Source organism: Diabrotica undecimpunctata, chromosome 2 (assembly GCF_040954645.1).
Source record: "Diabrotica undecimpunctata isolate CICGRU chromosome 2, icDiaUnde3, whole genome shotgun sequence".
In the NCBI taxonomy this organism is placed as follows: Eukaryota; Metazoa; Arthropoda; class Insecta; order Coleoptera; family Chrysomelidae; genus Diabrotica; species Diabrotica undecimpunctata.
Window position 1 is genome coordinate 40759713 of NC_092804.1, and position 24107 is coordinate 40783819.

Sequence of the window (24107 nt, forward strand, 5' to 3'; positions counted from 1 at the left end):
AGTTTAGAGTGAAATAACTTTATTTATCTAATAAAAATCATTATTTTTTAGGCAATTTTCTCGGCATAAAAACTTTTGTTCATAAAACATTGTTAAAATAAAATCTTCTTCACAATAAACGACTTGATTGACCCGAATTTATTTTCAAAAAATCTTACCATATTTTTGACCATGAGTGTAATTTTGTCGTCTCAAAATTGTGAAGAACATGTTGCCACTAATACTGACAGCGATCAACGGGTTAAATTTTTCTAACTTTAAAAAGTAATAATATTCTAAAGTATTACTTTCTTAAATACCGTATTGTTCACCAAATTTAAAATAAGAAATTATAAGCGGCTTTTGACTTATAACAAACATTTTAAAACGCTTCATATCAAGCATTAAAAAAATTATCAAGGATGTTATAGGAAATTTTAGATTTAAAATTAAATAACTAATCCCCCTAAAAATATTTGAGATTATTTTGAACTATTTGTATTTGTATTTTGTTAATAGTGATTAAAATCATAATGGTAATTTCATTTCGTAATTTTTGCTGACCACTAATACATCTTATTGATTTTGAAATTTTTTAAATTATTGCAGCAACTATTTAAATAAATTTATTACACACATAACAGCAAATATTAAATTTTTCACATTTAAAAATATTGTGTACAAAACTAAAACAAATATTCTTACTGAAACTGTTTTTTTCTATTTATAATATTCACAAATTACTCTTCCGGTTTCTATGAGTTTCCCTTTTTCTGATTTTTCTTAACATGCCATTTAGATCTTATAGATTCCATATTTTTGAGGTTCTGGACGTGACTCCACGGCTTCAGTTGGTGTAGCTCATTTTCTAATGTTACTTCCTCGTCGCTTTGTTTGGAGTTGGTGTCTTTTGAAGCAGACTTTGGTGCAATAATGGATACAGCGATGTAGGCTTTTGGGTTTTTGCTTGTGCTATCAGGTTTGCCTAAAATGTTTAATTATTATAGGTCATTTTTGGATACACTAATACCGTTAAAAAATGGAAATATCAAAATTTAAAAAAATAAAACGAGAAAGTTTCAAAAAAAAAATTGGAAAAACCCAATGGAAATGGCTTTCTTTTATAAAAACACTAAATATGTTAATTTTTTTTATTTGCTTTAAAGCAAATTATCTGTACCAAGTTGATAGAAATATATATGTAAAAATAACAATAAATTGTAAAATATTTATTTAAAAATATACCCAAACTAAATTCTAAATAAGAAATAATTTAAATTAGCGATTTATACAGTGTGTTAGTAAGTAACTGTGATACATTTCAGGGATTGGTTGTCAATAAAAAAAATATTGACAGATTTTTATACAGTGAGAACGTAAAGGATTGTATAGATTCAATATTTTTGTAACTAAAAATATTTTGACGGAATCCTACTACAGGTCGATTTATGTATAGTATTTTTCATATAAAAATGCGTGCACGTCACAACTTATATAAAGTGACGTCACTTATATTTAAAATTTCCAGAACGTCAACCTTAGAGTTCAAATTTTTCTAACACAACTAATAATACGAAACCCATACGGAACTGCTCGATCTTTCATAGGCATCAGGTCAACATGGTATAATAATCAGAAAAATGTAATCATCATTATATTGGCAATTTTAGAATTATATTGATTAAATAACCAAAAACATGTGTTAATATTAATAATATAAATTTTATGAAATAACTCTTTAAGGAATACTTCAAATTTTTTGACAGTTCAGCGTGTGGCAAAAATGTTTAAAGTGTTGCCGCTTCTTCAGACTAAGAATTTTGTTTATGTTTTGATGTCTTACACAATTTGATCATAATATATTATAGATTAATAAATTATATTTATAAATACATATTAAATTTAGATTAATAGATAAAAAAGGTAAAAGAAATAATAAATTAGACTTACTCACAATCAATTTAATTTAACTATTCAGACGACCGGTTTCGCTTTCTACAATATGCAAAGCATCTTCAGGTCTCGATACAAAGTTTAATAAATGCTGAAATAATAAACCCATTATTTAACATATTATCATGATTTCAGCATTTATTTAACTTTGTATCGAGACCTGAAGATGCTTTGCATATTGTAGAAAGCGAAACCGGTCGTCTGGATAGTTAAAATTAAATTGATTGTGAGTAAGTCTAATTTATTATTTCTTTTACCTTTTGAAATGGACTCACACAATCAACACATTCATGATTAGATTAATAGATTTAAAAACTAATTATTTTTGTGTATTGTGTTTGTGCTATGCCAAAACAACTACATAGTCTGTAGAAAGCTAATAAGTTTTCGTATAAGATAGGTTATTTTAAACAAGAAATAATGGCGGGACGTTTTTACTATTAATGCTCTAAATAGAGGTTAGTTTAAAATTTAGAATATACCATTTTGTATTAAAATCTTTTCTTATGTATTTTAGTGTGTTGCAGTAGTCTTAAAACTAAGTATATTTACTGTTAATATAACAGTTTGACAAATAGTTGATATTTTAAAAATTCCTCACTTACTAACTATTCTGATATTTTGGCAACGCTGTGGGGTTCTGAAGTCGTAAATCTTAAATGACGTGCACGCGTTTTTATATGAAAAATACTATAAATGCTTTAAAAGACGACATATGGTGCGACGCATATAAAATAACAATGAAGTCACTAAAGATGATTGCTCCATACAAGTTAGACGAGGACCAGCGGTGAAAAACAGCGGAGCTCCTCTTTCCCACCAAGGAGGAACAAACCTTCTTGGGGGTCTCCCTGCGGTGGCGGAGGAATTCACAGCAGAAGAAATAAAGACCGCTGGTCAAGAAATCAAGATGAGGAAAGCTCCCGGTCCCGATGGACTGCCACCGGAGGCACTGAAGATAGCAACAACACAGAAACCAGGTTTAATCAAAAAAATATATTACGATCTACTGCGGAAGCAAGAGTTTCCCAGGGAACTAAAGGAAGCAGATCTAATTTTGCTCCTAAAGCCTGGAAAACCCCTATTTAGCATCCTCTTATAGGCCAATATGCCTTCTGGACTGCATTGGCAAGTTCTATAAGAATGTTGTCAAGAAGAGGCTGGAAGGCGTGTTGGTAGATAAGAGAGCACTATCCAACCAACAATATGGATTCAGAAAAGGTCGATCAGCAGTCGACGCCGCGATCTGGATAAGAAACGCGGTGAAAACAAGCAAAAAGAAATGGGTGGTACTTGTTTTATTAGACATTAAAAATGCCTTTAATTCAGCGAACTGGGGTTCGTAGACAAGATTACCGAACTTGGGACCCCGGAATATGTGTCCAATATAATAAAAGACTACCTATCGCAAAAAAGCGGATGCATATCGAAAAAAAAAAAATAAGATGAAAATGACTGCTGGACTACCCCAAGGGTCAGTCCTGGGACCCACAATATGGAATATTTTATACAACGCTGTACTAGAAGTAAACAAAACACAAGAAGTAAGGGCTATTGCATACGCAGACGACCTAGCCCTACTTATAGAAGATATGAATTGAGGTATTATAGACAAAGTAAATGAAGCAATAGAAAAAACTGCGGGATGAATAGAGAGAAATGACCTAAAACTTATAGTAGATAAGACAGAAGTAATCATCTAGAGAGGACCACGGGATAGAAAAATGTAAATCTGTGGTTCAGAGGCTCCGACTTAAGACCACAGAAGACCGTAAAATAATTGGGAATCATGACAAAATGGCATTCAGACACCACATATAAGCAGAATGTCGAACGGCGGAAGAGAGAACCTCGACCCTTAATAAGATAATGCCGATTATAAGAGTCCCCAGGTCACACAAAACATCAGTTCTCCTACAGTCAATCATGTCCATCTTACTATATGGGGCCCCAGTGTGGCATGAGATCCTCAACAAAGCGAAATATAAAGACATGCTTCTTAGGACGCACAAGAAACCATTGATCAGGATATGCAGCGCGTACAGGATCGTATCAACCATTGCCTTACAAGTAATGGCCGGTGTTGTACCGGTGCATATCCTGGCTAATAAAAGGGTTCGGATGCACCAAAGGGGCAATGGAGCTTTAGGTTCAGAAACACAAGAAAGAAAAAGGAGTTTGGAGATCTGGCAGGACCAATGGTCAAGGGAAACAGACAAGGCTGCCTGGATGAAGGCCCTTATTCCAGATGTAGTAAGGTGATATAAGTGTAAACAAACACGTCTACTACTACTTCACCCAATTTATGACGGGACATGGATCTTTCCGGTCTTATACATATAGAACAAAGAAGACCGAGGACGATCTGTGTCCCGAGTGTAGAGTGGTGGATGACGCGCATCACGTAGTATTCGTATGACCTGCATACAATATGGGACGAACCTTGCTGCAGCTAGGCCTGGGGTCACCTCTAGGTGAGCCACATGAACTAATGAATAAAGCAATTGAAAACCAAAGAATCTTTGACTTGATCATTGGTTTTGTGACAGAAACCATAAAACACAAAGAAGAGAAAGAGAGGAGACGGCAACAAACGTGAACTGTTTGTTTTAATGTGTCGTATCTGTCGACGTCAGTGGGGTGAGCCACTATTCAGCTTCCACTACTGACGCCGAAATCTTAAATGAATTCTCAAAGAACTTGACTACATTACAGAAATCAATTTACAAACGTGTTGTTTTGTTTTATTTTGTCTCTACTTGTATCTAGTGTACGGTGTGTGTCTCCTTTTGGAGCAGCCTATTACTAAGTAATGGGCTGGTGTAGATGGAGAAATAAATGTACCACCCGCCGGGGGTGGTACCTTATGGTTACCTTACAAACCAAGTCCGGTGCAGACGTGGGTGGGGTGGCGTGACTGGGTTGCTATGGCAATCACAAAGCACAGACGAAGAGCGACAGATGGGAGTTATGACTAAAGCTGACGGGTCAAATGGTAATGCTCGCTAAGAGCGGTCCCAGGTCCGTCGGTTGGAGAAAGAGTTGGTAGGCGGTCAAGTACGGTAAGGCGTAGTCGTCCGAATCCAACACACCTGGGATATCTTCCCAGAGGTCTTTTAAAGATTCTCACCTCCCAAAAAAAAGTGATTACATTATTGCTAAAATAGACTGGTGTACCAGCATGTATAAACCATAATTATTGTTGCTTCAATTGTAGAGAAAGTTCTTCAAAATGAATATACAAAATGAATAACTCTTCTTGTATGAAATTAAGGTAAGATTTGCGTTTGGTCGTTGTAGGCGGAAATGTAGAGCGATTAAAAATAATCATTAATTACCGCAAGCCAAACATTTATTGAAAACTGATGCCGAAAATGGGCTTTAAAGATTCCATATATTTATATATTTTAAAGTACAATAACATTTTATTTAATATCTATATTTCATATAAATAATAAAATTTAAAATATAAAAATAAAATTAATTAAAATAATAGTCATCTATTTGTTGACTAATGATACTGGAGTACTAAGTAACAAGGTGCTTTTCGGTAGTGTGAAGATTAGGGTACTGGATGAAATATTTTGTATTACCTGTTACTCGGTGATATGTAAAATTCTTGGGATATGCAGACTTGCTAGTTTTGTTTTTTGCTTTCTCCATTAAATTTTGACTTTGAGTTTCATTTAATTTCGTATACGAACTATTTACAAATTTTACATTATTGTCACTTTCGTCAAAATTTGGCCAAGGCAGCTCTTCCTCCAATTTCTTCTTAATCTTAAGAGTACGATTATATTTACTGCTAATATTTTGTTTCTCCGTTGACAAAGTTGGTCCAAAGGTAGATGTTTCCAAATTACTCGTAAGAATATCGGATGAGCTCGATAGATTCTGAACATGTTCGACTACATTTCTTGAAGCCTTTAGATCTTGATCTATGGTCTCTAAAAAAATAAATTAAATCATTAAATGGAATTTGTATATAAAAAATTAAAAATTGCAAGTTTGTTTTAATATTTTCTCTCTATATGAATATCGCAAATTCGCTTAACAAGCGAATGCACCAAAATAACATCGAATTAATAATATTGATATGCTAGTAAAAAACCGTTCTGAAGTGTAGTTTTTCTCGTCACGACTAATTTGCCTGAAAATTTTGATTAAGGTTCCCCTTACCCTCTACCTTACTTTTGGACTTGAGCCTAGGGATGCTGTTACTTGAGAGTGAAAGGTTTTTTTTTCATCCCGCTGTGGAATAAAAGATTTCTCAAATAATAAAGTCTCTTAGTAATTTTAATTGTAGGGACGTTCACGAAATTAATACAAAAATTTTAAAACAAACATACCACCTACCTAAAGTTTTAACACCTTTCACTCATCTTATCAATTTAATTCTATCAACTGGAGCATTTTCGGAAGTACTAAAATACTACCTATCTACAAAAAAGGTGATTCCACGAAAACTGAAATTGCAGATCCATAAGTATTATTTCTACTTTTGGGAAAGTGATTTAAAATGTTATCAAACGACATTTTTATTCCTATTTTGAGTCGAATAATTACTGTAGCAATTCACAAGTGCTCGTTCTACTACGAACGCGGTATATAATATTGTAAACGAAGTGATTGGGGAGCTTGAACGCGCCAATCGCATAGAAATTTCTCTTTGCGACTTGTCGAAGGCTTTTGAGTGCGTTTCACACGACATTTTGCTCCATAAATTTAATTACTATGGAATCAGAGGTATCCCTCTTAAGCTTATAACTTCTTACAAATGTGGCAGCCACCAGGCGGTAGTGTCTAAAGGTCATTTCTCCGATTTTCTATTCGTAAAACATAGAGTTTTGTCTTTTGTTTATTATTTATGTCAACAATTTGCCTAAATTCATATCTCCGTACAAATCCGTACAATTCGCAGATGATACGACATACGTTATATCAGGAAAAAATAATGATGATTTCAAAATGTCTTATGAGGAAGTTTCTGCTAAATCTAGCATATAGTTTGCTGCAAACAAAACTGAAAGTTAACTCCAATAAAACGAAAAATTTGGTTATATCGGCTAGAAATTTACATAATGATCCAGATAACAAAATGACTGTTAAACTATTGGGAATAACCATAAATAATCTACTGAACTCGTCGGCTTATATCTCATAACTAAAGAAAAAGCTGTCAAGTTCATTAGTTGTTATTCGTTAACTTACAAGGGTTGTCAACTTTGAAACATTAAAAATAATATATTTTTCGTTATTCCACTCTTACCTAACCTATGGATTAATCATATGGGACAATTCAACAAATGCACTTCAAATTTTCAGAATGCAAAAGAAAGCTATTAGGATTTTAGCAGGAGTTAGTTATCTAAAACAGTGCCGACCTTTTTGTATCAAATTCAAAATTATGAAATTCAGAAAACGGACATATTTAATAAAGAATACGCGAAACTATCACTACTTACGGACAAATCGCTGTAGATTGCGTCTTTCAGATCAAAATTGCCTTAATAATTTATAACTATTAAAATATTTAACCAAAACGTATTAAACTGTTAAGCTGTAATAGTTTCGATGAAGTTTAAAAAAAAATGTCTTTTAAAACATTGTTAAAAACTTATGAACTCGAGGATCCTTCTAACAATAGTATTCCTTTCTTATACATGCGTGTCTTTAGAAATAGTGACAATACACTAAGTACAAGTTGGTACAGGAAACCTATGGCTAGTAATAGGTTTCTTAACTATCATTCTTGCCATCCGTTCAAATACAAAATAAATCTTATAAAAGCACTCAGCTGTAGGCTACATAGGTTAACACATCCTGATAACAAAAGGGATTCTCTTTTGTTACTCAGAAGTATACTATCTGACAATTCTTACCCTACATCTCTCATAAATAAATACCTTTTTTCAACAAGTTTTGGGTCTTCTATTGATGATTTACTTAATGGTGATCAACTTAGAATGATTTCTAATAATATTATGAACAACAGTACTCTACTTTCTCCTAACATTGCAACTTCCACCACCCATTACTCTTCACTACCCTATTTCCCATATGTTACTGAAAAGCTTATTAAATTGTACAAACAGAACAATATCCCGATTAAGATTGCTATTAATAATCTAAGACTGTCAGGAACTTATTTTCTAAAATTAAAACACCTCTTTCCTTTTTGGAACTAGTGAATGTAGTCTATCACATACCCTGTTCTGAATGTGATGCATGTTATATTGGTCAAACTGGCCGTTCCCTTAAAGGACGCCTTACTTCACATCGTAGTGACATTAAACTTTCTAAATATACTTGTGCCCTTGCAGAACATGCAATCAACACCAAACGTACTGTGAATTTTGATGATGTTAGAATTCTCTGTAGAGAACGTAACCTTAATAAGAGACAGTTTATGGAGATGTGTCTTATTTTGAAACAACCTAATGCATTAAATAAGAGAACTGATATCAGCAACTTAAGCCAAATTTACCATGCACTAATACTACAAAATTGATTCTTCCGTATTCTACTTTTAAATTATTGGTTTCTTCTTCAACTTCATTATATCATAACATTTATGTTGGCATCTACAAAACTTTTCCTTAAATCTCACCAGCGGATTGTCAGTTCTGACATTCGAGCTTTCAAATACTTTATTTTGCATGATATGATCATAACAGTCAAGATCCCTAGCCTTGCCGTTGTTAATATAACATTTCAAAATTGACAATTACATTTTTTGATAGATTTTAGAATTAATCAATGTTTTCAAAAGTTAAATTAAAAAAAATAATATAAAATTACTTTAATTGGGAATCTTCCGGCGTTCTGTGTTTCTGTGTTTTTTGCTGATTTATTTAATAGATTAATTTTTGATGTTTCTTCACAATAATAACATCTTAATGCAACAGATCTTTCAAAGGTAAGATCATTTACTTAATTGTTTCCATAAAGTCCTCGTAGACACACCGTTTCAGGACTTGCAACTTCAACGTGGAGTCATATGTCGCCATGTTACCTAATCCAACGGTAACTTTAACATCATAAGTATTTATAAGATATAATGTCGAACAAATGTAACTAATTATTTGTTAACGGGTTTTTACCCATATATTTAGTGGCTACATTCATGTACTCCTAGACACCGATGATGGAATGATGTATTCCGAAAACGTTTTGTCTAACACAGCCCGTTTGGGTTTTTAAATATATACCTTTTACAAAGGATTTTAATTAATTATTTACTTAATTGTTTTTCATATAGATGTATCGTTTATAATACTCTTTTAGATGAACTGGTGATGCCCAATGAACATTGGGCGAAACGTCTTCAATAAATAGATAAAGTAGCACAACTCTTGTCTTTTTTATCTCCAAATTGACCGAAAATATCCCATTCACTTACGAGTGCACATTTTTTTATATTAAATTAAACGGTCATATTCCTTAAAGATATATATATATATATATATATATATATATATATATATATATATATATATATATATATATATATATATATATATATATATATATATATATGATCCTTTCCCAAGTTAATATGTTCCTTTTCTAACTGAAACGACCAATAGTCAGAAATACGTATATACGGTTGCCTTCCATCTTATACACATGTTTTATTATATTTTTTTTTCTTTGTTGCGAGCTATGCCGATATCTTGTACCTTTATTATATATATATATATATATATATATATATATATATATATATATATATATATATATATATATATTAAATTTCTTTACTTCAAAAGATAAAATTTAAAGTTGAATAACAAACTTACCTAGCGAAATGAAATAATAAAATTCTGAGAATCATATTGATCTTTCTAGTCTAAGGGCCAGTTAAATCACCGTAGCCTTTTCAATTCTGATGTGTCCACCCAAGTTTTTATTATATATTTTAGGCTTATGATTACGAATTTCTAGGATAGATCTCGATGCCAGTGGTTAAAAAATTGTTATAAACAATTTAATTGTGTATAAGGCTCTAGCTAAACTAAAAGAGCTAGAAATTTTATTTCAAATGAAATTATTTGCTTCTTCAAAAAAAAAGCAAATAAAAAAAATAGCGTCTACCAAACTTTAGTCCAATAATTCGAACTCAAGATATTACAAAATTAGTGCAACATGGTTGAAAAAAACAAGTATTTTTAAAATCTTTTTTGATCAAAACTTGGCTTCTTCGCAAGCAAATGAGCTTTAATCGTAGTCTCAATTTAAAGCTTAATTTATAAAGTTTTAGACAAAATTTGATAAATTACTTTATTTATTTTTGTACTAAAATTATACCCGTTTAAATTTTTAATTTTGGTAGAAGAACTCAAAAGTAACAGTATGAGCTTAGAAAATGTTCGTATATTGATTTTTGGAGGAAATCGAAATATTTATAGCATGTTCTGAGGTACCAGATCGACTCGCATCGAAAAGGTACGCAAACAAACGGCTCGATAGAAATTATGGTTAATCTATTATTTATGTTTCTTCATTTTTCAAGATCCTTATATAGGCCTATGAAATTAGGTTTTTACTCGATAAAACTGTATAGACGGGTTTGACAGTTAAAATGTGTAGTTAAAGATATTACAAAACGAGTTTCATCTTGGGAATCATAAATTTTTTAGTGGTACTCTTTTTAAAAAAATAATCAAAATGTCAAACTCATTATTTTGCTTATAACTTAAAAAAAACTTGTCTATTCAGAGATTTTACGTCAACAGACAACTTTTTCACCAAAAAAAAAATACATAAAATGGGATATGTTAAATTAAAATCTGTTAATAAACAAAAAACTTATGGCAAGGTGAACATAAAAAAAACTGTTTTTTAAATATAATTATATTATATAATATATTATATTAATAATATAATATATTATGTAATTTTCCTAAAATAATTGTTAATTAATTTGTTTTAAGTGTTTTAAGCAAATTTAAGCAATAAACATGCATAATTAAATTAATATTTATGATAGAAGAACTCAAAAGCAACATTTTGAATTTGGTAAAATGTTCGTAGGTTTATTTTTGCATAATATATCGATATTTTGATAGCGTGCTCGGAATATTCTGTGGCAATTTAATGTAAACTAAATTCTACGGAGTTATTGTGATTATTTATAAGCTTAAAAGGTCCTAAATGTAATTTTTAAACTATTTTTTTCATGGGTTCAGAGAATATGTTTTAATAAAGAAGATAAGCTCTGGTTTATTGAGATATATTCAGTCAAATTCTCTGGACCAGCCTTAGAATTTAGCCTTTTTTTTTAATCTTATAAATAAATTAAATTTCGCAAAAACTTTATAAACAATCTATTCCATCTTTTGCACACAATTCAAATACAGTAAGACCCACCTTAAGTTCAGGTATATTTAAACAAATTTTAATAAATAAAAAAGGTAAACCCGGGTATAATGGGTATAAAATAAAGTAATTTAACAAAATTTGTTTAGACCGTTATAATTTAAGCTTTAAAATGAGACTTTGTAAAGCTCAATTGCATGCTTAGAAACAGAGTTACCATATTGCATTAATTTTACAATATCTAGAGATCTTATTATTGGATTCAAGTTTAGTAAACGCCATTTTCTTTTTTTTAAGAAACAAATTTGGTTGAATAAATTTTGTAGCTCTTAGTTTACTAGCTCCTGTAAAGTACTTTTGTAGCTCTAACTTAGAGTTAGAGCCCTATAAATTAAATTATGTATATATATATATATATATATATATATATATATATATATATATATATATATATATATATTTAAATCGGATCGAAAACTACCCTCAAAATTCGTAATCAGCAGCCAAAGATACATAAAAAAAAACTTAGGTGGATCTATTAGAATTCAAAAGGCAACGGTGGCCCTTATCTGGCCCCTAGACTATTCTCCTTTTATAAACCCCGCATTCCCTAAATGTAAATAAGCGTAATATACGGTTTATGGAATTGAGAGGTTTCATCCAAAATGGATGTCAAACAGGACTGGTCATCTATAATGGTATGTGTTCTTACCCTTCCGTGATGTGAACACGAAAACGGAAGCGTCATGTGAATGCTAATACAATATGATGCATCGTGTGTGTAGCCTAATGTGTGTTTGTGTATGTGTTGTTGATAATAAGACACGAGTGGCTATTTAATAGAATTATTATTACACGATGTAGTTCACAGATTGATATGGTACATTATACCCATCTCTAATGTAAACATAGTAATTAAAGTAGAACACTAGATTGTGTTTGACAGTACTAAGAGAATAAACTTACATAAGCAGTTTAAATAAGAATAAGAGTCAGAGCGTAAGAATTTTTTAATTTAAACGTTTGATGGTGTACTTAAATGGATTTAGTACAAATAGAATGATATATTTGGATGGTGAAATAATTATGAAAAGTAATAGTTTTAAGTACCTAGAATCGCTGTTACAGAGTAATGGGGGAATAGATGGAGATGTATGCAGTAGAATTAGGGTTGGATGGATGAAGTAGAAGGAAGCGAGTGGTGTGTAGTGGAGAATATGAAGGGAGGAATAAAAGAAAGAGGAATGCAAGTGGCGGAAGTAAAAATGCTTAAATGAATGAGTTAAGTGACAAAAAATGATACAATTAGGAATAAGTATATTCGGGAAAGCCTAGCGGTGGCACGAATTATTGCAAAGATGAAAGAGCATATGTTAAGATAGTTTGGTCATATTCAAAGGAGAGACGTTATTGACTCAATACAAAGAATTGCTGATCTGCGGGTTGCTGAAAGTAGTAGGAGAGGAAGAACAAAAAAGACCTGGTGAGAGACGCTTAAGCAGGACATGTCGGTAAAGGGTATTAAAATTGATAAGATCCAAGATAGACCCTTATGGAGAAATATAATGAGAGAAGCTGACCCCGCATAGGGATAAAGGCAAAGAGAATGATGATGATGATGTTGATGATGATAGTGTACTTAAAACTAAATTTTGGGAATGTTTATCTAATACGAAAAATATCCATTAATGTGTACTGTTAACTATTAACTATTAACTGTATCACAAACAAAAATATGAGGTCAGAACTTTTCACCACCAAACAAGGAGTTAGGTAAGGAGCAGCTTTAAGTCCCTTGTTATTGGTAATATTTGTGGATGGAATATATAAGAAAGTCAATTAGAGCGCAACATCATTATACGTGGGTACCTTAATTGTGGAACATTTGATATTCATGAGTGTGTGTTTGGTGCCGAAGTAGCGAAAACACTCTAGAATATAACCTCAACATAAAGAACGATTTGTTAACAGCAAATGGGATGACAATGAACAAAAATACTGCATAGCTAATGGTAGTATCCAGACAGGAACGAAGATTACATTTAAATATAAATGCAAAAGACGTAGAGTCGTTTTAGACGATTTAGCAGTTAAAATAGATCATCACGACATTCAAAAAAGAGTAAAAATGACAAATTAAAAAGCCAACAGTATATAAATTAAACATTCATTAATAAAAAGAAAATATTTGAAGGCAATCTACAGACCGATACTTGTATATGGCTGAGCAGATACTAAAAAGTGGGTGGAAAATGAAAAATTTGCAACTTAAAAACTATCGACGGGAATAAGGTCAATTTTATTACTCGTAGGGTTTTCGAGGTTGCGGAATACGAATATTATAACGACGATGGTTCTTGAGCTACCTGAAGCTCAGGATAGATCTCGTCTCCTGGAGTATGTTAATGACATTCTAAATCAGTCGCCAGTCATTATTTGAGGGTTTTCGAGGTTACTGAACACGAATATGATAACTACGATGGTTCGTAAGCTACCTGGTGTTCGTATGGACCTCATCTTCTGGTGTTTTATGTTATTTTTATTCAAAATCAGTCAAAAGTCGTTGCTCGAGGATTTTATGGGGTCGTTAAACACGAATATTACAATGGTCTTCAAGATATTTGGTGCCCAGAGTGATCTTTTCTCATGGAGTTTTATGTTAACAAAAATCTTAAATATTAAATTACCAAAAAATGTTAAGAGCCTATATCTACGCTAGCCACCAGATACTCTTAGCAGACTTAAGCAGCTCCAAAAATTCCTGATAAATGATTTTTGACTAATCTCAAATAAAAATAACATAAAACTTCAGGAGAGAAAGTCAACACTGTGCTCCAAGTAGCTCGAGATTCAGCGTTGCCATAATATTGTAACTTAAACAAACTATTTACTTAAGTACACAAACAATCTAGGTCTTTCTGTTCATGACGGAGAGTTTGGGTATGGTTTCTTCTAAAATTATATACAAGCTGTTTGTATTATCTTTAAAATTAATATGCAATGGTCGCCATTCCTTCATAGGTTAGTTTCGTAAGGAAACGAGCTCAGACAAACAAATACAATAAAAAGTTTAAAACAAAGTTAACCTTTATTATTCTGTTAGAAACAAAAGGTTATTAAAATATTCTAGTTTAAAAATTTACGTCATCCCAGAAAAGAAATAAACACGTCTGTGTTTACGGTATTAAATGGAAAGTAGTTATTCGAAACTAAAATTAAAATGATATTGTAAGAAAACATTTTATTATTGTTCTGAAGATATTTTGCTTTGGCCTTTTATAGTAGATACTATTTTATTGGGAATAAGCCACAATTAAAGGTTAAAATGAGTTTATTGACGTTTTAGTTTCCACAATTAATGTTTGTATTTTAAGAGCGATTTCCGAAGTGGAAATTAAAGCGTCAATAAACTTATTTAACATGTTAAAATTAATGGGAAATACCAGTAGTTGGCTGTATACCATAGTTTAAAAACTTATATAGAATTAAAAACTTCAAATTTGTATCTTGGTATATAACATTCAATTTAAAACTTTTAAAAAGTGTCGTCCAAAATTTAGAGGTGCATAACGTAACGTTTTCGATCTAGATCTGATGATCCTCAGTACCTTCTTTTTGTACTTGAAGCTAACACTAAAATAGTAGCGGTGACATCAACGACCCTAGGTCGATGACAATGGATAAATATTTTGACACTTAAAGAGCAACATGTTTCTTTGCTCGACTTGAACACGTGGTTCTTGTCAGTTAAAACGACACAATCCAAGTTGCACAACGTTACTTTATGCACCTGTAAATTTTGGACGACACTTTTAAAAAGTTTTAAATTGAATGTTTTATACCAAGATACAAATTTGAAGTGTTTTACTTCTGTATAAGTTATTAAACTTATTTTAACCTTCAAGAGGTTTATTCCCAATAAAAAAATAACAAACATTTTAAATCTAGGCAGTAGATTATAAATGAAAACTATATGAAAATAAAATTATATCTTATCCCAAATCTGTATATTAGGTAGTAAGTAGATTTTTATTGTAATTCAAAGATCAATAATAATTCACTTCACTGTTATTTAGTTCATAGATAATCTTCACTGTCCAATAAAAAAATATATAAAATTGGTACAACCTGAATTATTCAAATGCCTTTGTGGCGCTGACGTGTAAAAAGGATATAATTTTTTTTCCTCTAGGTATTACGACTGAAGAAAACGTTGAATCTATAGTAGCAGAAACATAAAAGCTACCAAAAAATATATAGGATTGGGCGGCTAAGCAAACGGGATATTCTTCGAATTGTTGGTTTCAGAACACATGCCATAAATCCATAGCTATTTAGATAACCTCGCGCCAATAAACTTAATTGTAGCAACTATTAGGGCTCTCGGTAAGGATCTGAAATAAATATTTATTTGAAAATATATTAGAGAAAAGGAATTTTTTGGCTTACTTTGTCAAGGGACAACTCAAACAAAATGTTCGTCTTGTTTGTTGGACGTACAAACAAAGAAAGAAAGATGAATGGCGAAGAGTTTACGAACGCTCGAATTTTGAGGCGGCCAAGGTCGGAACCATTAGGACTACAGTTTAATTCTCGGGGTAGGTTAGATGATTCCGCTCTCAGCATTGCAAGTTATTACTTTCGACTGATTTGGAATTAAAATAGTATTAAGCTATAGGAGACGAGGTATACCCTGGGCACCAGGTAGCTCGAGGACTATCATCGTTATCATATTTGTATTTAGTGACTGTTATAATTTAAGTTAGGTGAAGTCCTTCTTATAATTTGAAGACATCAAGAGACAAGGAAATATGTATTTTAGGAAATATGCACCAATAAACGTCTGGCCATCAACAATTATACTTTATTCCTTCTTATATACAGAGTAATACAAAACTTGACTGACAGTAGTTTATGACCTATTTTTGACATTACTCATTGAACTGTCAACAATGTCACTTCATATAGAACAACAACTATAGAACAACATCCACTTTTTATGTTGGATATTCTAACACTCTCCCTTAACATGAAAAGTAGATAAGCTAAATAATAGACCTTAACAAAATAAACATTATTTTAAATTCAAATTCTGACAGATTAACTGCAATTTCTTTGAATTTAACGCTTTGGCAATATATCAGCCACCATTTCATTTGTCGACATATATTTTAATTGAATATCATTGTTAGCTACTTTTTCACGAAGAAAATGATACTTGACATGAATATGTTTCGTTCTCTTATGGTATACTTGATTTTCCGATAACTTTATGGCACTTTTTATATTCTCAGATTCCACAATTTCACCGATACCACTTTTTACTTCTTCGGAGTTTTCATTCACACTACAACATTCCGACTGATGTTGGTTCACTGATTTGGCTTTAACTTCAACAATTCGCAAATTGCATATAACCTCAGGTTTAAATCGTACGTCCGTGGCTTGATACGATTCTTCTTTCAGATGGAATCCATATCCTACAACCATCCCTGTCATTTACATAACCAACTTAATAACCATGTATTGCCTTGTTATCAAATTTACTGCGAAGATTCTTGTTAACGTGAACATAACATTTAGTGCCAAATATTCTTAAATGTTTCAAACTTCCAATTGGCTTTCCATACCACAATTCATAGGGACTTTTACTTTCAATTGATAACTTTCCTGTGTGATTCAGAATGTACACTGCAGTATTGCATGCTTCTGCCCACAATTGCTTAGACAACTTACATGTATTTAACATGGAACGTGTACACTCTACAATGGTGCGGTTTTCCCTTTCAGCAATACCATTCTGCTGAGGTGTATAGGGTGGAGTGATACAATGCTCTATACCTCTCTTCGCAAGAAGTTCAGATACCTTTCGATTGTCAAACTTTCTCCCTCCATCGCATCTCAGTTGCTTTACTACATGGCCATTTGTACTAGCTTCATTTAAAAATTGTTCTAAGAAATTACATACCTCACTTTTGTGTTTCATAAAGAAAACTTTCCGAAACTTACTAAAGTCATCTTAAAAACATATGTAATAACGTGCTTTTCCCAGTGATTCTATAGGCATGGGTCCATTCACATCTGCATGGATCTGCTCACCAGTGACTTGTGGTCAATTGATCCTAGATTTGAATGGCAATCTATGCATTTTTCCAATTGCACATCCATCGCAAAAGCTTTCTTTGCACCCATCAATGTCTATATTCATTTTCTTCAATACCTTCTTTACATGTTGCTTATGCTGAAGACTAAATCTTTCATGGTACACTTGCAACATATCTGTTGACTCTGCTAAGTTTACTTGAACGGGATTTGTCGGTTTCATAACACGTATATCAAGTGCATACAGGCCATTAATGAAGTATCCAGTCATTACAGATTCAAAAGTGTTTTTATCATATATATTTACACCTTTTTCATCAAGTACTGTAATAACACCCCTTTTTGAAGCAGCTTTCACAAAAAACAAATGAGCACTTGCTTCAGGAACATAAAAAACATTCTTCAAGTCAGCACCTTTCCATTTATTATTCAGATGCGTTTGAATTTTCACTGTTCCTTGTCCATGTGCTTACATACATACATCCTTCTTACCAAGTGATATACTTTCTGGTTCAGCAAATTCTGTATAAGATGAGAAATATTGCTTATCTGTAGTGATATGATTTGTGGCTTCACTGTCACAATACCATTTTCCAGCCTTCAATACAATTGTTAGATGAGGCACTTAAAACAACAGACAAAAAAGCAGTATCATTACTTTTATTCTTACCTAAATTCTCAGCTGAATTTTTCAACGGACACTCTTTCGCCCAATGGCCTAATTTCTTGCATTTATGACATGGAAATCTTTCTTTTGCACGATGTAAATTTTTCTTTGACTTCATACTTTGGTTCTGATTGTATTTTTCTGTCAAGCTATTGCGTATAACAAACGCAAAATATTCTACAGTACTTTGGTCACGTAATTCAATTAATTACTATTTAACTGGGAATAAGCCACAATTAAAGGTTAAAATACGTTTATTGACGTTTCAATTTCCACTTCGGAAATCGTTCTCAAAATACAAACATTAGTGAAAATATGAGTTATTTTTGGGGTTGGCAGTGTACTTCTTTGTTTAGATTTCTAAAGAACAAGCGGTATACTTTTATATATAATTGTTGTGTAAATTTTTACAAAATTGATTGTGTAACCTACGGCAGCTGGTTTTGTTTATTCGCTGTGAAACATTTTGCATTCGATTCGGGAAAGTGTCAGAAAAGTTTGTGAACAAAATTCATGGTAGTAAATTGAGAAAAATGCGTTTTCAAAGTGCATAGAAAATTAAAAATTTGCAACTTGGAAAATATTGACTGGAATTAGTTTAATTATGTTAGTCGGGGTTTTCGAGGTTACTGAATTCTAATATGTTAACGATGATCCTCGAGCTACCTGGTTCCTCCTGGTCTCCTGGAGTATGTTAATATTATTCTAAAGCAATTGACAGTCAGAACTCGTGGGTTTTTAAGGTCACTGTTAGAATATCCAACATAAAAAGTGAATGTTGTCCTATAGTTGTTTTATATGAAGTGACATTGTAGACAGTTCAATGAGTAATGTCAAAAATAGTTCATAAACTACTGTCAGTCAAGTTTTCTATTGTTCTGTATGTAAGAAGGAATAAAATATAATTGTTGATGGCCAGACGTTTATTGGTGTATATTTCCTAAAATATACATTTCCTTGTCTCTTGATGTCTTCAAACCAGAAGAAGGACTTCACCTAACTTAAATTATAACAGGTTTTGGGCCCAGTCCACGTATGAACTGTGAACAGGTTAGGTTCGTACTTCATTCAGTTGTGTTTGTTGTTATTGTCGGTGAATAAAATATGGCGACCAGCAATAACGATTATAAAATTCAAATTCAAGTAAAATTCAGAATCCTCGACAAACTCGAGGGTTCTGAAGACTGGGCAAAGTGGAAATGGCACGTTTTGATGTTATTACGTTCGTATGCACTTGAGGACATTGTAAACGGTATGTGTAGGTGTCCTGAGGTTAGTGAAGATTCAACTTCAGCGGAAATACAGAAGCATTAGCAATGTTTGTTAGCAGGTACGCTAGGAAAAACTGTTGCCGAGCTCGTGTTGAAGTTTGTTTCCGAAGTGGAAATTGAAACGTCAATAAACGTATTTTAACCTTTAATTGTGGCTTATTCCCAGTTAAATAGTAATTAATTTAAAATGCCACAAGAAAATAGCTTCAGAACAATATTAAGAAACCGTAATTCAATGGTACACAATTTCTCAATCAGTCAATTCAAAGTTTGATTTTTTGATGGTATCGTGTCCCACAAATCTGAAATTATCATAGTCCTTACCCAAAGTTGATAAGATCCGACCTTTTAACATTCTTTCGGATAAAACATTTTCATCATGCTTTTGCAGTTCATCATTCAAATCTACAAACAGTTTCTGCAACGTCGCAACATGTATACTAATATCTTTTTTTTTCATCACGTTGGAGTCTATAAAAGGCTTCAATTAACATGTTTAGCCGTTGCGTACTGCTACGTTTAAATCTCGTACGCAATTTGTCCCATATTTCACCAGCGTGAGTATACGTCAACACCAGCTCGGCAACAGTTTTTCCTAGCGTACCTGCTAACAAACATTGCTGATGCTTCTGTATTTCCGCTGAAGTTGCATCTTCACTAACCTCATGACACTTACACATACCGTTTACAATGTCTTCAAGTGCATACGAACGTAATAACATCGAAACGTGCCATTTCCACTTTGCCCAGTCTTCAGGACGCTCGAGTTTGTCAACTTAAATTTTATAATCGTTATTGCTAGTCGCCATATTTTATTCACCGATAATAACAACAAACAAAACTGAATTAAGTACGAACCTAACCTGTTCACAGTTCACACGTGGACTGGGCACAACATTTGTTATAATTTAAGTTAGGTCAAGTCCTCCTTCTAGTTTGAAGACATCAAGAGACAAGTAAATATGTATATTTTAGGAAATATACACCAATAAACGTCTGGCCATCAACAATTATACTTTATTCCTTCTTACATACAGAACAATACAAAACTTGACTGACAGTAGTTTATGACCTATTTTTGACATTACTTATTGAACTGTCAACAATGTCACTTCATATAGAACAACTATAGGACAACATCCACTTTTTATGTTGGATATTCTAACAGTGACCTTAAAAACCCACGAGTTCTGACTGTCAATTGATTTAGAATAATATTAACATACTCCAGGAGACCAGGAAGAACAAGGTAGCTAGAGGATCATCGTTAACATATTCGTATTCAGTAACCCCGAAAACCCCCGACTAACATAAATAAACTAATTCCAGTCAATATTTTCTAAGTTGCAAATTTTTTATTTTCTATGCACTTTGGAAACGCATTTTTCTCATTTTACTACCATGAATTTTGTTCACAAACTTTTCTGACACTTTACCGAATCGAATGCAAATTGTTTCACAGCGAATAAACAAAACCAGCTGCCATAGGTTACACAATCAATTTTGTAAAAATTTACACAACAATTATATATAAAAGTATACCGCTTGTTCTTCAGAAATCTAAACAAAGAAGTACACTGCCAACCCCAAAAATAACTCATATTTAATTTATCAGCATTTTCAGAAAATCGAAGTTTTACCCCATCTTCATGCATTTTTTATTAAGATTTTCGGTGTAGTGTTCTAAAAACCTCCTTTACATTTTACGTGGTCTACAAACCATTTGGAACTTGAAATATTTATAATCTAAAGAAACGGCATGTTTTATAGTAATCTAGAAAAATAATTTAAAGTAGTCTGCTTTTTTTGTTTTTAATTTTAAATATGACTGTCCTAAAATTTACTTTTAATCCACTTTTAAGTTTTTTATTTAAACAAACAAAATCTTAAACGCACTGATAAAGTTAAATAAGAACAAAAAATTTCACAGCAAACCAAATTAATTAGTAATTAGTTTTTATTGATTAGCGGTATCAAAGGAACGACAAGGCACCAAAACAATGTATCATCAGAACCAGTGGCGTATTTTTCGCATGTAAAAATATCAAAATTTTATTATCATTTTCATAATGTCTATCAGTTTAGAAACATTTACACATGAATAAAACAATTTTTCGAGATTCGAGATTTTCGAGAATCTCGAGCCCAACATCTTGTCTCGTCTTAAAACGTAATAAAAATTTTTTGTCTTGATCTCGTCTCGAATTCGAACTTTTAGTTGTAAGTTTTAGCGTAGTATTTAATAAATTTATACCTCTGTAGTTTTCTGGCTTTCTTTATCTCTTTTTGTGAATAGTAGAATTAGTTCACTTGTTGTTCATTCTTCCCTAAAATTGAACATACTAATTTCCCCAAAAAAAGGGGAGAGACTGCAGCAAACACTAAGTGCTTCTAAATGGATATGACGCATAGTAGTAAGCAGGCTTGGAATATAATCAAAAAACTTATAAATGGTGATCTCACAGAGATGAAAGAGCTATGTGCAATAACGCCAAATCAGATAGCCCACCAACTGCTTCTGAATGGCAAAACAAACATTCGTTGCAAAGCGCCAAAGACTATAAGAGCTTAAGACCAGGAAACAACTCTCTTGCGAAACCCATTTACCATCGAAGAGCTCAACAATGGTATTAACTGTATGAAAAATGGAAAATCACCGGGGGTGGACAAAATCCTAACAGAGCAGATAAAACACCTCGGGCAAAAAGCGAGACAATGGGTGCTCGATATATTTAACATCTGTCGCTCTACCTACCAGATTCCAAAACTGTGGCGTAAATCAAAAGTAGCCCTTCTGAAACCTGGGGAAGACCCTAAGCTACCGAGTAGCTACCGTCCAATAACTCTGTTATGCTTATGCCATCTGTATAAATTGTATGAATGCCTCATTTTAAACCGCATCCAGGAAACATTAGATGCAAAACTAATCCCACAACAAGCAGGCTTCAGACCAGGTAAATCATGCACAGGCCAAGTGCTGGGCCTAACAGAATACATAGAGGAGGGATTTGAGCAGAAAGAGATAGTGGGAGTAGCCTTCATAGACCTCACAGCGGTCTATGATACGATAAACCACAGAATCTTGCTAACTAAGATCTATAACACTTGACTATGACCTGGTAAATATCAGTAGATCACTGTTGTGTAATAGACGTTTCTACGTTGTGCTAAATGGAAAGAAGAGCAGATAGAGAACCCAAAAAAATATCCTACCTCAAGGAAGCGTTCTGGCACCGTCCTTATTTAACATCTACACCAACGACCAACCAATGCACCCCCAGACTGAGAGTTTTGTCTACGCTGACGACCTTGGTATAGCCGTAAAGGGGAAAACACTCACACAAGTAGAGTCGACAATGGAAGAGGATTTAAACATGATGTCAACTTACTAAAAAACAAAACTCATTAAAGCCAAACACTACTAAAACCCAAGTATGTGCATTCCATCTCAACAACCAACTGGCGCATGTAAAACTGAATGTTTCTTGGGAGGGACAACGCATGAAACATACTGATAGGCCCAAATATCTTGGAGTAATACTAGACCGGTCACTTTCTTTCTCCCCTTCCTTTTACCCTAATGAGGGTGTCGGATCTAGACCGGTCACTAACGTATAAATACCACTGTTAGAGCACAAGAAAAAAGGTTTCTATGAAAAACAACCTTCTCCGGAAACTTGTAGGGAGCAAGTAGGGTGCAAACCCCCAGGTTTTGAAGATAACACCTGAGGCCGTATGTTTCTCAACAGGGGATTATGCTTGTTCCTTCTGGGGTAGATCTAGACACGCCCAATAAGTCACCACGGTGTTAAATGAAACAGTGTAGAATAATTACCTGTTGTATGAAGCCTACCCCTCTACCCTACCACTGTACCGGGTAGCTGGATTCGCATCACCAGACGACCGTAGATGCGCCTCACAATATGTGGAGAAGTTCAGGCAAAAGTTTTGATGAAAGGCACCAATTATACGGGTTTGACGAACTGCCAGGAATCAGCCGACTTAAATCAAGAAAAAGGTTTATGAGAAATGTCAGCGCCGAACCACCCGAACTGTTCCCCCTACATCCAGAACGACCTAATGGAAGGTAACTTGGACTGGAGAACCTGGCGGACACTCAATCGCATACGAACAGGTGTTGCCCCTGTAAAACAGAACCTCAATAAATGGAGCATCAAGACAGACGGCGACGCACTTTGTGAATGTGGGGAAACACAGAACGTGGAGCACCTAAGAGTATGCAGACTTTGCCCATCACAGTGCACCCTCGATGATTTATGGCTCGCAAATACAAAGGGTGTAGACGTAGCCCGATATTGGGCAGAAAAACTGCAGTCGGATCCAGACAGGAAAAGTAAAAGTAAGTCTCCAAAAAAAGACAAAATTCATGGTTATAACAGCAAATTTAGTAAGGTATAAATTGGAGTGTGAAACAGATAATAGAAAAAGTGATAGAGTTTAAATATCTAGGCATCACACTACCTAGCTACGGAAAGCTCAAAACAGAAGTGGAAGATCAAGTCAATAGAGACCAATAGTGGCATACGCGGCAGAAACACGACCTGACATAGAGAGGATAAAAATAATGTTAGGAACAGCAGATATGAAAACTCTTAGAAAAATTGATGGTAAGATACTATTCGATTTCCACCGCAAAGTGTAAGATGCTGGATAACCGGAACATTTATACATACAAAAACTTTACTATAACAACTAAAAATTTACTTACGTAATAATTTATGAACACGATCCCATTGATCCGGATGAGAGGCTATCCTTACCATCAATTCAAGAAGTACTTCACTGGCTCCGAG

General features: G+C 33.1%; 1 protein-coding gene across 1 annotated transcript; it reads right to left on the minus strand.

Moving 5' to 3' along the window:
- Positions 1-248: 248 nt before the first annotated feature.
- Positions 249-24107, minus strand: LOC140434447 (uncharacterized). Its single transcript, XM_072522711.1, has 3 exons — positions 24023-24107; positions 5526-5879; positions 249-964 (listed from the first exon to the last, which is right to left on the minus strand). Exons 1-3 carry the CDS (start codon positions 24075-24077, stop codon positions 735-737), a joined length of 639 nt encoding a protein of 212 aa, XP_072378812.1. The 5' UTR covers positions 24078-24107; the 3' UTR covers positions 249-734.